Here is an 18177-nt window from a genome sequence, read left to right on the forward strand (position 1 = left end):
ATTTTCCTTAGCTAGCAGATAAGTATTTACCTTTAAATGCATTTTAAAAAAATTATGGGATTTCATAAAGTGTACAAATATTTACACACTATTATTTAACCTGTCAGGTGAGGCTCCAAATATAGTTTTTTGTAATGGGATTACATTAAATATTGATCACATTTCAGATTCGGCTGGGGTGAATGGCTTTACTGCATCTTTGCACACACAAAATATCATCTGACTTTCAAGTCTGCTATGCACACTGATGGTTTTTTGTTTTGTATTTTTTAATTCTTGTATGTTAAGTCTTGGAAACAAGTCTTTATAATTTACCCTGTTGGCTTCTTGTCTTATAAAAGTGTAATATATTGTGTTTTTAAAATGGAATGTAATAACCTCCCATAAGATGTAAATCTTCCTCTGATTTCATTTACAATGATTTGCAGTGTACCATTTGTTTCTCCATTCTTAATTATAGTTAACTTTAAACTCATGGTTTTTTGCATGGCTGAAGTCTTAATATTCTGAGGTTTATTATGATTGCCTTCTAATCTTTTGTGGAGATGAAGTTTAGACTTAACAGGGTGAAAGACAGCGCAAACAGCTGTCTATCTTGTCTTGCTATGGTATGAATGTTGGGTTTCCTCGTTTCATATAGCGTAATTGCAGTGTAGCCAGTACTTTGAGCTGCTAAGCCATGGCAACTTCAGGGGATTAATTCACTTCATTCACGTCTCATTTTGTTTTGTTGTGCCCTGTAGTTCTTCAGACAAATGGAAATAGTATATGCCAGGCCACCGGACACTTTCACTACCAAAATTCACCAACTACTACCACATACATTGTTGACTACCTTTTTTTGACTGGCTGAATCTTTTTTTGTTGAATTATATGCTTTTCCCAATTTGCTCATCACCCTGTTATAATGTACAGCTCCAGATTTAGGTGGTGGTAGGTGATCTCAATAGGCTGCTTTCTCTATCACAACCGCCTGAGGTTAATTGAACCTTCTGGTCTCTTTGGCAATATGTCTCAGCCTTCAGCTTTTCTTTGATTCAGCAGATGTATGAAAATTAGAGCTCTTTTTTAGCACTATAGTACTCATTTTGGTAGATGAAGTCTTAAAAGCCCACATAGTAACTGGAAAAAGGTGCTTGATAAATAAGTGAACAATTCATTTACAATTAAAACTGATACAGAATAGGTGAAATTTTGGCTGCCTTGAAGGCTGAAACTCCTATTCACTTCCATGGGGTCAGGATTCACCCATTATAGGTACTATTATACAAAGGTAAATAAAACCTCTTTCATCAAGTTGTCGTCGTCGTCGTCATCATCATCATCGCTCCCATAACCGCATTGGTCATTTGGGCACCATCACTGATGAGCAATTGTCTCCACCTCTGACGATTGTGTGTCAGTGCTGGAGTGTCCACGAAGTTCATTCCTGTCAAGTCTTCTATGTTGTCAGTCCATCTCTTCTTCTATCTACCTCTTCTTCTCTTCCCCTGTACTGTGCCTTGGAGGAGGCTCTTGGATATTCCAGAACATCTTGTTACATGGCCGTACCACTTCAGCTTGCACTTGTTCACTGTCGTCAGGAGGTGGTCATATGACCCAGGCCATTGGGTGGTGGTGATGCGGACTTCTTCATTAGTGATGTGGTCAAGGTAGAAGATGCCCAGGATTTTACAGAAGTATCTCATCTGTATTACCTGTATTTTCTGTTCAAGTTCTGCCGTAAGGGCCCGTGTCTCGCACGCATACAGAAAAATGGAGATGACCAATGCATGAGGCAGTTTCAGTTTGGATTCCATGAAGATGTTCTTATTCCTCCAAATTGGCTTCAGCTTTGCCACTGCTGCTGTTTGCACAGTTCTTGCCAGAATTTCTGCTTTGGATCCTTCATCAGTCATTGCCCACAAATACGTGAACTGTTTCACTGTCTCCAGCTCTTGTCCACTGACAGTGATATGTGAGCTGATCCCATCATGTTTGTTTGTCATCAGCTTGGTTTTTTCTGCACTAATTTCCATGCTGTATTTTGCGGAGGTTTCATCCAATTGTTTCACAAGGTTGGCAAGTTCATCTTCACTGCCTGCTAGGCTGACAGTGTCATCAGCGAACCAAAGATTTGAGATGGTTTGCCCCCTAATGCTGACTGTGCGTATGTGATCTTCTAGGGCATCAGTCATTATGTGTGCCAAGTAGATGTTGAACAGTGTGGGCGAAAGAAGGCAACCTTTCTGGACTCCAGCAGTGGTACAAAACCACCCTCCTATTATGCCATTGATGAGAACTGCACTGCTGGCCTTGGCATACAGTTGTTTAATGGTAAGAATAAGCTTACAACCAACATTGTACTTCTTCATGGTTGCCCAAGAGTTTCGTGCCATACTCTTTCAAATACTTTTTTGAAGTCAATGAAGATGTCGCAGATGTCCTGCTAATGTTGTAAGTAATTCTCACATAGAATACGAAGGTTGAAAATCTGTTCTGTGGTACTTCTTCCAGCATGAAAGTCGGCCTGTTCTTCAGCGATGATGTTCTCCGCTTGTGGCTTCAATATGGGGACTTTCTACATCACTTTGCTAGGATAGATAATTAAGCTTGTAATCTGGTAATTTTGACACAATTGCAGGTTGCCTTTCTTTGGCAGAGTGATGACTAGTGACTGTGTCCACGTTGAGGGCCACTCATCAGTCTGCCAGATCTTGTTGCAGATCTTGGTGAGTACATCTATTACTATTTCTCCTCCGAATTTCATCAGTTCAGCTGGGATGTTGTCAATACCTTAGCCTTTCCTACAGGCTTGCATCAAGTAATCACACTCTATTCCCAATATTAAGCCAACAAGAAAGAAAAGATGTAAGGAAGAAATGAATAGAGAGCCCTTTATTATTTGTATTATGATAGCACTATGTTACACTTTGCACTTTACTGAGGTGTAACAGTCTGTCTCAAAGAGTTTGCAGTCTTATAGCAAAGAAACAGTTCTACGAATCATCCTGGTTCTTCCATAATGTACCACAGGCAACAGCTGCACCCTTGGACTCTGTTTCTCCCAAGTCTTAATGAAACATTGCTCTCTCTGGATATATGGGCTCTTAAAACTTGAGCGCCTGGCATGTGACTCAACCATGGGAGACAGGCTGGCATCCTTTACAATATATGAAGTAATTCAGTTTGTGCACCTCTTTAAGCTTACTGCTACATGGTTCCTCCTTCCTGCTGCTACCACAGGTGAAAGGAACTTTCCTGAGACAGAACAAATGTATAAATACCATATTTTAGTCTTTTTTTTCCTTTTCTCATCCTCATTATTACCCTTAATACGCAACTAATGGAGGCCCAGGTTTACTTTTTAACACAGATTTCTCTTCTGAGATTAGGTGGACCATTAAGAATATGAGGCTATCTCCTTGATAGCTACTGCAGGACATTTAACATATTGTATACTGTGTTGTACCTGATTACAATGACCTTTTTATCTTGTGGCCATCCTTTTCTTCTCAAACTGCCCTCAGCATCGGTCGTCTTATACCCATTACTCTGTCCTTTCCTCACCTCTCCAATTTCTCCTTCCATTTCTCTCCACTCATCTCCGTTCCCTTTACATCTACCTTCCCCTTCTGTTGCCAGCATTAATACATGTTTACAAAGGGTGATAGATGCCCTTAAAAATCCCTTAGTAGAGTTTGTCCAGTTTAGCTAAGCAACAACTAAAAGGAAGGATAGGCATGTTGAGATAGCTGAAAGGTGTAATCACCAAGGAGGAAGCAAAATTTCTTAAGGATATACGAAGATGTGTAGCTAAACGTAATGGAACTTCTAATAGTGAGATCTCAAGTCTATGAAAGCCCCATCATTTGAGCCATATGAAACTCTCCTGGATAAAACACTAAAACATAAAACACTATGGAAGGACTGACCAGATGACCCCAATACGTCTTTTCCATCGATGATTTCTATGATACTTAGAGCCTGAAGATTGATGAGGAAACCTGGAAGGATAATGTAATAAATAAGGAATGAAGTTAAATATTAGCCGCTGATCGATAAATCATAATGCATTTGGCAAAAGTTGTATGATGCGGAACCAAAAACACTGTGTGTATTGACTTGCATTCAAGTCCATATCAAGATTTGACTGTGGGGAAAAAGGTTAACAGATGGTAAATTTTAACTAAAATGGAAGTCAATATGTATTATGCAGATATCTTGCAAATTAAAATACTTTCATAATACATGACATATAATATTATGATAATAATGTTTAAGTGCTTTACAAACACTTAAGCCTGACTACACCCTTTTCAGATTGGTAGGTATTTTTAACTATTTTACAAATGGGTAAACTGAGACACTGAGGTTAATTAAGCTGTAGCCACAAAATGGGTAAATTAGCTTTAATTACCTAATTTTTTTATCACTCTAAAATCATTTACTCGTGCTGTTAAATGGTGGTTTTGTCCTAATGGGTATTTCTGTCCCTGGGGTGTAATAATTGACACTTATCTCAAGGAGCAAGGAGGAGTCGGAGAATTCAGGGAAACAATACTTAAATTACTAGGTTCTTTATGTAGTGTCACAAGCACAGGCAGATTCTCACCTAACATGAAAAGATGTCTAAACTAACAAAGTGAAAATAAATGAAACACTTAGAAAGCTCTTGGACTACAAAGCTCTTGGACGCTTGCAGCTTGTCTGTAGACAAGTTATTTATTGTATATATAAAGCCTGCTGGAATTGTAGGTGAGAGCTAACAGGAGCCATTTTTACAACTTGATGTACACATTTAACATGAGTGAATATATGCCACCTATTTTATCATGCCCCTTGAGACCCTTAGTAGTGACTTAAAACATTCTACATTGGTCCTTCTGTTAGGGTTCCATTAAATTTTGATTCACATGCTTAATTTCAAGAGTATCAAGATAGGAAAATACGACTATCCGTAAAACTCTTAAATGGATCTAAACTGACATAGCTCAAAACTATTGTGCTATTCTGAGTTTCCTTCAAAAATATATTGTGAGAAATTACGAATTTTCCTCAACACTTGAGTTTGAAATCTGCTTCATGCCACCTTCTCTCTTGAGCCTCTCTTGTTCTGGTGGGAATATGAATTTGAATTCCTTGTTTAACTGTTTTATTAACTAAAAGATGCCAATTCTCTCTAGTTTCTTTAACGAAAATGTTGTTTTCCAGACTTACTGAAAGCATACGACAGTTATTTCTTGCATATCCTGAGAGCATAGTGTGCTGAAAGTCTTCTGAATGTACTGTTGTCTCGTCTCCTTAATGATTTAAAAAAAATTGTTTCTACTTCCTGAGAACCTTCTGAACTTAAAGGGGGGTCTGTGTTCTCACCTTCTTCTAGATCTTTTAAGTTTTGATGTAATAGCTACCTCAAATAATCTGTCACATCCTACTGCAAGCAGACCGAAGATGCCTGGCAGGAGGCTGCCTACTCGTTTCAACGGCAATCATTCTGTGAGTACACCGACTGTATTATTCTGAAGATAAATTTAGGATATCTGCTTCCCACAAGAGAGAATTTTATTGGACATCATCACTCCAGGGAAGTCATTTCATTAGCAAATGCCTAAGAGAGTATTGATAGGAACATGTATCCACAAATGGAAAAGTAAAGATGAAAATGAGTGTAACTGAATATAACAGCATCACGACTGCAGTTTAAAAAAAATAGATTTTCTTATCTATTCTATTGGGTTTTGACATTATTTCCTATTTCCCTACTCAAATAGTGGTCCAGTAGCATCAATAAAAGAAATTTCTCATTATGGAGTTTTTATATTTCAACTCCAACAGTATTTTCCACCGAATGCATCCGATGAAGTGAGCTGTAGCTCACGAAAGCTTATGCTCAAATAAATTGGTTAATCTCTAAGGTGCCACAAGTACTCCTTTTCTTTTTGCGAATACAGACTAACACGGATGCTACTCTGAAACTCCAACAGTGTCCTCTGTTTTACAAGAGTAAGAACCCATAATCCCTGTCCAGGGAATCTACAGTTTAGTAAATGTAGATTATGTAGATTACTGTTCAGACATACAAGATATCAAATGCCAGGATGAGTAAATCTTGGAGATAAATTTAATATTCTATTTGTTCATCTTTATGCAGTTATGTCAATTGAGCTGTAATGGAGTCGTGACATTATGGGGTCCACACAGACAGAAATGGGTTCTGTTACCACATGTCATGTAACTTTGGGGTCGTTTATGCTGTGCAGCTGTGGTTCAATTCCCTGATACCAGTAGCCTGCCCACAAGCACAAGGTCTCATCCTGGCTCTCACTAGATTAGTTATTTTGCAGTGTAACATCACAGCACTTCCAGTCCCAGGTCTCCCAGAGTTCTTAATTACCAGACACTCAGATTTTCCCCCTCTGGCTCCTCACCCCCGAAGGTATGAAATCAGCACCCTCTCCATCCCCATAAGTGCACTTTGGCACACGCTCTCCATACAGTTTGCATTAAAACAGTTTGGATAAAAATAAAAAGTTTGTTTAATAGAAAAAGCACAGACTCAAAGATGAAATAAGGGAAAGCACACAGAAAATAAACCTAAAGATACAACTGCAGGCTTTACACTTTCATATTAGATAAAAAATCTCTCTTCTAATAAGAGCTACCTTTTGCCTTAAAACAGCTTCTTACTATATCCCCTAGCTATAGGAGGGATCCAGCATCCATGGACAGCCCCCACCTTGAGACTGTCCAAGTTCTGGATGCTCTTCATTTTTCAAAGAGTCTGGTTTTCTTTTCAGTTTCACGCTGTTCCTATTTTGTATTAATGGTTCCTCATTGTTTTTTTCCTGGACTTGGACAATGGCTATGTGCTTGAAGACAGTCTCACATGGGTGGAGAGGTAGTCTCAGCCTGCCTGATGGCTTCACTGTCTTGTTGTGAGGTGATACTGAAGTGGCACCACAGTTAAAATTACAATTTTTATATGTACAATGACATACTTTCATAACTATAACCTGTATGCATATCTTGTAATGACTATTATGTTCATTGCATTACAGGCTTTCATAAAAGGTCATTACCCATTATATTCTTATAGCAAAATAACATAGCACACTATCAGTTGGTTTAACTGCTTATTTGGGTAGGGTCTAGATCTTTTTTCCCCCTTGAGGTGTCTGATTGTCCAAGTCCTCAGTCTGTTATAACTCTTTTTAACGTGTTTTTATTGTGGTTGTGTCCAAAGGTCTCATTTTGCTAAGCATTGCAGAAACATACATAGTTCCTACCCCAAAGAGCTGACAGCTAATTTAATAAACATTCGGGGGCAGGGAGGGGAAAGAGTGTGAAAGACAGAAGAGGTTAACAGTATTTTAGAAATCAATTTAAGATCGTCAGTGATATTTCTGACAATACGCTTCAGTTACTGTCCTTACTTTACTCCAGGGGTAGTCAATTATTTTTTATCAAGATAAAGTCAAGGTCCAGTCTCCAGAGAAGAAAATAATAAAAAATAACAAAGGTGGTAATAAGTAAATACAAAGATTTTGAGGTCCATTCAAAAGCGTCTGGCAGTTCGGATTTAGCGTGGGGTCCACCTATTGACTGCCCTGTTTTACTCTATCCCACTTAGTAATTTTGTAAGTTACTGTTTTATCTATTCTGCACACATTCTATATAATATGCATGTTTTTATTTACCAGCCAACTCAAAATGAGTGCACAGAAAAAATTGTGAAGGTGCATAAAGAGGAGGAAGAAAGTGCCAAACCAAAGTCATCTGAAGTTAAAAAGGTACGAAACTGAAATGATCAGATAAACGTATCAGACTACTGGCAGCTATACAGATTGCAGATAGCTGGAAACACAAGTGCTCTATATGAGCTAAATACAGGAATGACAAGTTTTATACTGGGTAACATAGAACTACGCTTCTAGTTCCAAGAGTAGGTTGGATGTCTGCTCTGCCACCTAGCTCCTGGATGAAGAAAAGCAGGTTTGAGCAGAAAAGGCATGCAAAACGGCATAGCTTGACCTTGGTTACAACCATGGACGTTTGCTTAATAACTGACTGTAGGGAGCCCCATTACATTGCAGCTCTTGAAAATTGAGAGAGCTGGTGTCATCCTGGATTTTCCAAATAGTTGGTAAGAACTTCTGTGAATTTTACTTCCAAAGTAAATTTGATGGCAGGAGGCTGGGATTGCCAACGAGCAGTTATAGAAAGGTGGGGAATGCATTTAGGGTGGGCAACCCAATGTGAAGAGAGAGGTGAACCCCTCCACTCGCTCCAGGGACAACTTCTATGATTCCTAGCAGAGCCCCACCTCTCCTCTGGGACAACATTACGAAAAGTGCTTTCTGCAAAGGAGGGCTCCTAATCTTAAATGGGCTGCTCCTCTTGGGTAAAACTACCTCAGTTACTAAGGTTCTGGTGCATTGTTCTCTTACTGTGCCTGACTCAGCTCCCTGGTCTTGCTCATTATTACTATATTTGTATTGTGGTAGTGCCTGTGAGCCCCAGTCATGCACCACAGGTGCTATACAAACAGAGAACAACAAGATGATTGCTTCCCCAAAGAACATAGTCTAAGTAATTCTTGCATGGTGAGAGGGAGCTCTGATAATTGAATTATTTCCTCAAGGCAGCGGGAGCATTTAGAAAATGGTACCCTACATGAAGCGGTGGCAGTCCAGACTTGGCATAGCACCTTAAATAATGGCTCTCTTGCCCATGTGACAGGGTCAGGCCAGATGGCTACAGGAGAGTAATAGAAGGCGGATATATTAGCCCCAGGTTAAGTAGGCCCCTTTTCCCTGGGTAAGGTAACAGGGAAGGTTCCAGAACAATCAAGAACCTTCTGGAGACAATTAAGACAGACAGGCTGATTAGAACACCTGCAGCCAATCAAGAAGCTGCTAGAATCAATTAAGGCAGGCTAATCAGGGCACCTGGGTTTAAAAAGGCGCTCACTTCAGTTTGTGGTGATTGTGTAAGAAGCTGGGAGCAAGAAGTGCTAGGAGCTGAGAGTGAGAATGCCTACTGATGGAGGACTGAGGAGGACAAGCATTATCAGACGCCAGGAGGAAGGTCCTATGTGATGATAAAGAAGGTGTTGGGAGGAGGCCATGGGGAAGTAGCCCAGGGAGTTGTAGCTGTCGCACAGCTGTTCCAGGAGACACTCTAGACAGTTGCATTCCACAGGGCCCTGGACTGGAACCCGGAGTAGAGGGCGGGCCTGGGTTCCCCCCAAACCTCGCAACTCCTCGTCAGACACAAGAGGAGTTGACCTGGACTGTGGGTTCACGAAAACGGCCAAACTGAGGGCTGCCTTGAAGCTCCAAGGCGAGCAAATATGCCAATAAGACCCACCAAGGTAGAGGAGGAACTTTTGTCACAAGCAGCATGTGCTCTGGACCATCCCCTCTATCAAAAAAAAGGGCCTCTGGTTGACTTTGCCCTGCCTGGTTAGGGACCATACTTATTGGTTGGCCAACTCAGGGTGTGTCCAGCACAAGACAGTTATCCAGAGCATGTTGCACTGAGGTATGAGGGCCTGAGAGCCTGCTGGTTCCCTGTAGTGCTTTCCCACTTTGGTATTCTGCTATGCCTTTCAAGAGTTCTGCTGTGGGGAACTGGGCGCAGCTACCGTCAGTGTTTAGGAGCTAGGCAATTGTGTGAGATCAGAGCTAAAAATATTCTCCCCTCCTCACACAAGATCTTTCCTAAGGAGGATTTTGGAGTCACTTCAGTTCTTCGAGTACTTGCTCATGTCCATTCCATATTGGATGTCTGTGCTCACTACATGCACCGGTGCCAGAAGTTTTTCCCTCAGCATCTGTAGGGAACCAGCTCTGGTGGAGTGGCGCCCACGTGGCATGGTATAATGAGTGTCGCTGGCTCCCCCCACCCTCAGTTCCTTCTTGCCACCAGTGATGGTGCTGGAACATCTGCTGCCTTGGCTAGCATTGATTCTTTTTCTGTTCTTGCGAACTCTGAAATCCTGTAAAACAGTTACACACAGTTAATAGTTTTCTTAGTTACCCTTAGTAGTAGTCTCAAACTCTTCTGTTAGTTCCGAATGGCACCAAGCTGGGGGTCGGGATATGCCCTGGTCCCCAGGCTTTAAGCCATGCCATCGCTGCAAATGGCCTATGCCCATCAGCAATCCACATACCAGCTGCCTAAGGTGCGTAAGCAAGGGGCACATAAATGACAAGTGCCATATCTGCAAGTCCTTTAAACTTAGTACGAAGAAGGAGCGCAATATCCTAATGGAGTCGACACTCACTCTGGCACCGGAGCAGCGACCCGACTCCCCAGTGCTTCCTTGGCGCCGTCCATGAGTCGGCAACAGTCTCCCTCCATGGCTCCGGTCAAGAAGTCAAAAAAGATTGTGAGGAGATCTCCTGCCTCCCGCAAGGCAAAGGAGAGGGCAGAGAGCGAGCCAAGACCCATGTCAGGCAGTTGAACAGCCCCCTTCGGAAGTCAGGCCCCAGCTCAAGTCAAGCAGTGAAGCTCATCCCATGCCTTGCCTGCCACTCCAGATAGCGGAGCAGGCCCTGGCCAGCTGCAGGTGCCGTCGACACCCGAAACCCTTCAAGCAGCTCAGGAGATCCTGGTGCCGCCCTCACCAGCTCCTGCAGTACCCTGGTCACGGAGAAAACCTACGTAGGAACCTATGCACATGTCCCCGCCTCAACGGTACCATTCCCCATCGAGAGGGACATCCCGCCAGCATTCACCCACCTGCAGCCGTCATGCCTCAGGACTGGAGAGGCATGCTCAGTGGAGCCCTCTTTGGTCCCCACACCGGGGGCACCGATTGAGGGACTTGTGGTGTATCTTGCCGGTATATTGGCGCAGACCCTCTAAGGCATGCGCCACCCAGCAAGAACTCCGGGACTGGCCCGACCATCTTCAAGGGCCCGTTACCAATCAGGTACCATAGTCTGCCGATCAATGGGCTGTCATCGCCCATCTCCAAAACGAAGATTGCCCTACTCAAGACAATCCTCCCTTTCAATGGGCTCATAGGAGCTCCTGGTCCCATTTAACATCCCAGTACCGGTCTAGTAGTGTGAGGCGTGGATCACCAGGTATTCAGTGCAGATCCGCCAAACGCTATCAGTCCCTGAGAGCAGGACCAAGACCGTCCTGCTCGGACAGTTTGGCTTCGGGATGCAGCGACTGGCACCGTTTGGACAAGAGCCACCTCTCAACTCGATCCTGGTCGCCCGGGATTGACTGCTCCACTGGTAGCTCCAGCTTGGAACAGGGTTCCCTGATTGCGAGACAAGTCTCAGTACAAACGGTGCCAACTACGTTATCAGAGCCAAAATCTGTTCCATGGCCCCAAACACAGTGACTGGTGCAATGGTACTCGTTGAACCCTTGGGGATTCACCCATGCTGCCCAATTGGTGTCAGGAGCCTCGGAGAGGCCAGCAGCCTCGATATCCCGTCCCTCTCTGGTGCTGGAGACTTTGGGGGCAAGACCCTGCAGGCCCAGAAGGACCCGGGGAGCAAGCTGCTGGACCACCTGTGGACATGGAGGTTCCCGTGGCACCTGCATCAGCCTCTTCTGGTAACAATGATGACATCACGGATCCCCCTCACCCACTTCCTGAGGATGATGCCAAGGTGCACCAGGAACTTTTGAAGAGGGTTGCTTCTAACCTGGGGCTTTAGGGAGAGAAATTGGAAGAGCCCTTGGACTCTCTGTTTGACGTCCTTGGCTCCTGCCAGAGTGGCGCTCTCCCTTCATGAAGAGGTTTCTAAGATCATTAATGTCCTGTGGCAGACTCCCTCTTCCCTGACCCATTTCTCTAAAAGAACCAAACGCAAGTTCTTCGTACCAACCAAAGGCCAAGAGTACTTATACTCCCACCCAGCCCGCAAGTCCCTTGTGGTTGAGGTGATTAACCACATCGAGAGGCAGGGACAACCCGGGGCCACCCCCAAAAATAAAGACTCAAGTAGGCTGGATCTTTTCAGGCAAAAGGTTTATTCGTCTCCAGCCTTCAACTAAGAGTGGCCAACCACCAAGCCCTCCTTGGCCAATATGATTTCAATATGTGGCAAGCCATGGCCAAGTTCAAAGGACCTGTTACGACCTGGTGGGGGTACCACCACCACCAATTGTCAGAGCCTACTCAGTGAGAGCACAGGCATCTTTGGCGGCCTTCCTGGCGCACGTCCCTAGCCAGGACATCTATAGAGCTGCAGTGTGATCCTCTGTTCACACATTTACCACTCATTATGGCATCATTCAGCAGGCCAGAGACGATACTGTGTTCGGCAGAGCTGTGTTGCAATCTGCCGGAGTTTCCAGCAAAAAGGAACTGAGGGTGGGGGGAGCCAGCGGTGCTACTTATGCTGCGCTATGCAGGTACCACTCCAGAGGGCACCAGAACCAGTCCCCTACAGATACTGCTGAGGGAAAAACTTCCTGCACTGGTGCATGTGGAAAGAAGGCACACCTAATATGGACTGGACATGAGCAGCATATCTCAAAAAACACCAGTTACCGAAAAGGTAACTGTCTTTTTCTCAAGGTGGTAGTTCCAGCTCATGGGAGACACGCCAGACAAGCTCATTGGCTTTATACATCCATTATTTGGCACAAATATGTACTACCTTGTCAAATGGAGTGTGCTTCCTGTCATGTCTTCTGTAAAAGACCGAAAAGCCCAGAGTACATAAATTGCTGTACACACTACAAAAAACAGTTTTACAAGTTGGATAGTTGTGTATCATTTTTATAATGTAATACATTGGGTTGAAACAATACTGGGAAAAAAACGCACACAATTTGTGTGGTGTGTGTTCCCCAATTTATAGTGAATTCATTATTACCTTTTTTTATTGATTTCTTTCAGCCACCTGTGTTCACGTCAACACCTCTATCTTCATCTCCAAGACCAAATTCTGTTATACTCAATTCTGCTCCTGGAGAAATCACAGTTAAAGACCAAACAGATGACGGGGAAAAAAATTCTGTGAACGATCTCAGGATTCAGATTAATGAGTTGTTGAGTATTGTAGAAGCACTGAGAAAAGATCATAGGTAAATATTTAATTTCTCTTACCCCTCAATTGAATATTTTTAACAACTTCTGTTCTAAATATTATATACTGGAAATTTTATTTTCAAAGGTAAGCTTTCCGTATTGATCATTCTTGGACTGCATTAGGCACCTTGCTTTAGAAGTTCACCCAACAGGTTTATATAATGAATAAATATTAATTTTTGTTGAGAAATAATGGTGAGATTGCATTCTACCTCCTCCTTTTCCTTTTGTGTTTTTCTACTTTTTTATCAGTTACAAAAATTCCGTAAATGGTTATTCTTCAAGCAAAAACAAAAATTTTTGTAACAGATGTAGCAATCAGAAATGCACTTTCAAAATTCAACTCAAGATGTATGTAAATAGGCCCATCTTTCTAAAGGGTCTGTCCTGTCCCAGTATTTTACATAAATTATTTTATAAGAATAATCTTGCATGGAAAATATTCCTAAGGAATACTTAAATATGTGTAGCATATATGTGATACAGTGTTGCCAAAAATCTATTGTGTGAATTAATTCCCCTATCCATGACAATTTCAGTTCTCAACACCATAAGATACAAGACTAGCGTTTTTTTTTTTATTTTCAGTTGCAATTGTATTTTAATTTTGTTTATAATTTTATAGCAAAGAACTGGAAAAACTAAAAAAAGATTTGGAGGAAGAGAAGATGATGCGCAGTCTCCTAGAGGTAATTTTAATTGAGGACAGTGTATAGTCATGTGTATGCAATACTCTGACACCAGAGGGCTAATGAAAACGTTTAACAGTCCTGTTTGATCTCTGTATTGTTAGTATGAATCTGAATGATTGCCTAGTAAAGCAGAAGCTGGGTATGGAGAATTATATTTTATACATGAAAGACTCAAAGCTAGAAAAACCCCATTTTCCGAATGCAAAGTAGAGGTTAGCCACATGTTTAGGTCTGGAGTAGAGTTCAGTAATACCCAGTGTATTGTGAACCTGCTTTGTCCTAGGTTTCAGAGTGGTAGCCGTGTTAGTCTGTATTAGCAAAAACAACGAGGAGTCTTTGTGGCACGTTAGAGACTAACGAATTTATTTGGGCGTAAGCTTATGTGGGCTAAAACCCACTTCATCAGATGCATGGAGTGGAACATACAAAGAGTATAAATACACAGCATATGAAAAGATGTTCCACTCCATGCATCTGATGAAGTGGGTTTTAGCCCTCGAAAGCTTATGCCCAAATTAGTTAGTCTCTAAGGTGCCACGAGGACTCCTTGTTGTTTTGCTTTGTCCTAGAGCTTCTCAAGTAGGCTATTTTAAGAGGCTTCAGTTATCCTGCTGTGAAACATCTTTTAAGCAGTGTGTTAAATCATGGATATGAGAATTGAACATAGGGAGAAGTCAGGGTTTTTATAGATCTGGTTTAAAAAAAAAAGGGGGAGAGGGTGAAGACAAGACTCATGAAAATCTTGTCAAAATTTTCTGGTTTTTTTTTTAACTCAAAATTTCAAGTCATAAATCAACTGTAATTTTTAAATATTCTGAAGACCAGTAAATCAGAATAACTCAAACAGAATAATAAGGTTTTAGTGGCATATAGATACATATACAGTACAGTGAGCTTTGAAGATGGTTTGGTTTTTTTCTCTCCAAGCTGTGTGGAAAAGCAAAGTCTCTTTTACAGGGAGAAATTCTGAGTATATATCACTTATGAATACAGCATGTATGGAATAGTTGATATGGGTTCATCCTAGGTGAACATTTATACATAATCTTATATTTAGGCAGGTACAAAAGGGACCCTATTTGAAAGTATCCTTCAACTCAGCAAAAGGTGCAATTTCACAAATTTGAAAAGACCTTGGACCATATTCTGTTCTGTTACAACAGATTTTTAATAGTGTACCTCCATTGTAATCAGTGGAGTTCATTCATATTTGCAGTGGTGTAACTAAGACAAACTATTTCACATTATCCTTTAGTACGGTAGGCTTGGTATGAAATTTTGTACATGATCCACTTTAGGAAAAAAGTCTGAGATGATGCACCAATCCATAGAGTCCTATAATGCAGAAGTCTTTAAACAATTGAATTCAGAAAACAAACTTCTTTTGTGGGACACTTTAATCAGAACTAACTCAATAAAATTTACCATACAAATAGACAATATGCATTTTAAAATGAATCTCGTAAGCCATGGTACTTAGTTGTATGTTAGTGTTAAATAGTTAAATGTGTACGTTTTTAATAATGAAAGTTGCTTAGCATGAATTTGCAAAGAAAAATTGATGTAAAGATTAAGATTTTGGTAAAAATAATGTAAATTAAAGATACTGATTACTGAGATATTGAGTAGTTCATTATTCTCACAATGTCTTTCTTTTCCAGGCTGAAATAGAAAAGTTGAAGAAAGCAGTCATGTCTACATGAATCGGTCATAAACTCAGTGTCCTTAACTTGCCAGGAATTCAGACATATAATACAAATAGAACTGACTTTTTTTTTTTTTTTTTTTTTTTTAAACTTCAGTAGAATGAAAGCTGGTATTCCATGGGCTTGGGAAGAGTAAAGAGGAACATAGTCTTGTATTCAGAGAGATAAGGGGAAAAAAAATGATGTAATTTTTTTTGCCAATATAAAAGAGGCCTTATTTCTTACTGTGCTGGAATTGCAGACCTTTATTTTCCGGTTTGCTTGAAAATACTACTGAATCTGTATAAAAAGAAGAGGGAGTTCTTAATAGATTTTTATTGAATACTTGTAGTGTAATTTTTAAAGAGATCTATACTATAAATAGGGTGATATATCTTTACAAGTAATCTGTAAAATAGTCAATTGGGAGGGACGAAGTAACCCAATAGTAATTGTAGTCTACTTTTCCCAGACACACACAAGGGAATATTTGATATTTGTATATTATTTTTTAATTTTAGCATTCTTTCCCAGGATTACACTGTTGTGCCTGTCTGCAGTGAGAGTATTCGCAATATGCTGTTTTATAATTTGGGTGATGAGACAAGAATTTGGTGATGCTATGTGGCAGATTAATCACCTATGCATAGTAGTAATTAGTGATCTAACCAAAATAGTTTCTTAAACGGAAAACATTTTGTCACTTGCACTATAGGATTCATAAAAGGGATTTATGATTGAACCATAAAACTATAGGAGGACAAAGTTAATTCTTAAAACCACAAAAAAAGGAAAAATAAATCCAGAGTTAAGGCTAAATCCATCATAAACTTAACCAGTTGTGCCTAGATATCGTAGCACATAGGACATGCAAAATCAGCCTTAACTCTGGATTTTTTTGCTTTTCTGAATTTAAATCTAGCTCATCAGTCTTCATTGGTTTGTTGTTGTTTTTTTTGCAGTAATAGTAGTATTAAAAAAGAACATTTTAAAAACTTCCTTTATATGAATTGCAACTTTCAGTGTCTTTGGTCAGCCATGTGCATATACACATTCATACAGCCTTTAAAATTGGATAGTATTACCCAACGGACATGGATGGCTCCAAAGAAATCACTTTGGGCTCTTATGTAAATATTGAGACTTTTTTTTTAAAGCGTATTACTTATGCCACAAACTATAAGCTCTCAGTATGTTATATAAATCCAGATGTAATCACATTTTAAAGAAATATATATTTTCGCACGATAGATTGGAACAGCTTCTGATGAATCATTGTGCTGATCTTTGACACAATGTCTTTCATGTATTCCCCATGGAAAAAAGTTGAAAACTTGCAGGTCACATTGTACCTAACCCCCCTGGGAGCAGAGCAAACATCCAAGTAGTAAATATTGGAAAAACTATTCCCTGCTCTCTTACTCCCCCTTAATTCATATTTTATTAATGCTAGCCAAAGTTGATACAAATCTACAGTATTTCCAGCTTTTTAAATAGAAACCCTAATTAAAACGCATTGCTTCAATTAAGCAACAACCTCCTCATCTTTGATTGACCTAACGGAATATAGCGTGCCCCCTAGTTTGACAACCTCACCAATAAATAATCTTGGCTTGTAAAACACCATTTAGATTTCTATTCATGAGAGTACCGGAGGGGTAGTAATGTAGATTAATGAAGTAAAGTGAAAGTTTTTAATAAATCATGAGAACACTCTTCCATACTTGGTGCACAATAAGTGGCAAATATCTAAAGAGTGAATTGCATGATGTTTATCTGCAGTTGCTGATTACATTTTTCATGAAATCTGAGTAGTAAATATATTATGCAAGTTTTAGGTTATATTTCTGAGAAATATTGGTAACAAGCTGGTTCAATATTAACTTTTAATTGCCTTGACGCATCACAAATGAAGACTTGAGCCAGAACTTTTATATCCAGGAATAATGGGTAGCAGTTGTGCTTCTGTCACACTAAATCTTGCATTTAGAACTCTTGTACCTCTTTACCTAAGTTTGATGATGCAAAGCAAGAAGTGAGCCTAATGAAATAGAAGATGCTCTATTTTATAAGCTCTTCACTGTGACCAGAGCATAAAACAAGTCCTATGATAGGTTGCTCTGATGATTATCATGTCTGCACTTAAGCTTGTAGCAGACAAGCAGAACAAGACAATCAGTTAAATCAAAAATTGAAAAGTGTAATAATAAGTTAATGGCCTTTTTCGCTGTAGCAATAAATGAGCAAGTGCAATGACTTGATTTAATAAAAAATCTTCTTTTTAAAAGTCGCTGCTATGAGTATTTTTAGCCATAAAGAAGTCAACCTGATACATGTCTGTCTTATCTATGATTAGTATTGTGTAATACCATGGAGGTGGGAAGGGTAATTTTTATACAGACATTCCACAAAATACAAGTTCCTTAAATTATAATGCTTCACTGACTTGTTTACAGGTGCTGTAAAAAATCATGCATGCTATCAAAACTCCAGCAAATAAAAAAAATCCTGAACTGTGGTTGGTATGTTTGCTTTTTTGTTGTTGTTCAAGGAAGTTTTGAGTTTTGTCTTAAATTTATTACAACACAAGCATGGAAAAGAGACCTCAAATAAGGAAATTACCTTCTGAATCCTTCTGTTTGCAACAGTGTTGATTCATGAATATGCTGATTCATATTTAGCTTGTGATACATTATGACTCCAGATCCCTTTCTGCAGTACTCCTTTCTAGCAGTCATTTCCCATTTTG

General features: G+C 40.3%; 1 protein-coding gene across 1 annotated transcript in view; it reads left to right on the forward strand.

Annotated features, from left to right (window-relative positions):
- Positions 1-17942, forward strand: part of LOC119853499 (CD2 associated protein) — a 150327-nt gene extending 132385 nt beyond the window's left edge. Inside the window, exons 14-18 of the mRNA XM_038396619.2 lie at positions 5366-5478; positions 7683-7772; positions 12860-13047; positions 13677-13740; positions 15405-17942. Coding sequence (XP_038252547.1) covers positions 5366-5478; positions 7683-7772; positions 12860-13047; positions 13677-13740; positions 15405-15446 — 497 coding nt within the window. The 3' untranslated portion in view covers positions 15447-17942. The remainder of the gene's footprint in view (positions 1-5365; positions 5479-7682; positions 7773-12859; positions 13048-13676; positions 13741-15404) is intronic.
- Positions 17943-18177: the final 235 nt, after the last annotated feature.

This window comes from Dermochelys coriacea, chromosome 3 (genome assembly GCF_009764565.3).
Source record: "Dermochelys coriacea isolate rDerCor1 chromosome 3, rDerCor1.pri.v4, whole genome shotgun sequence".
In the NCBI taxonomy this organism is placed as follows: domain Eukaryota; kingdom Metazoa; phylum Chordata; order Testudines; family Dermochelyidae; genus Dermochelys; species Dermochelys coriacea.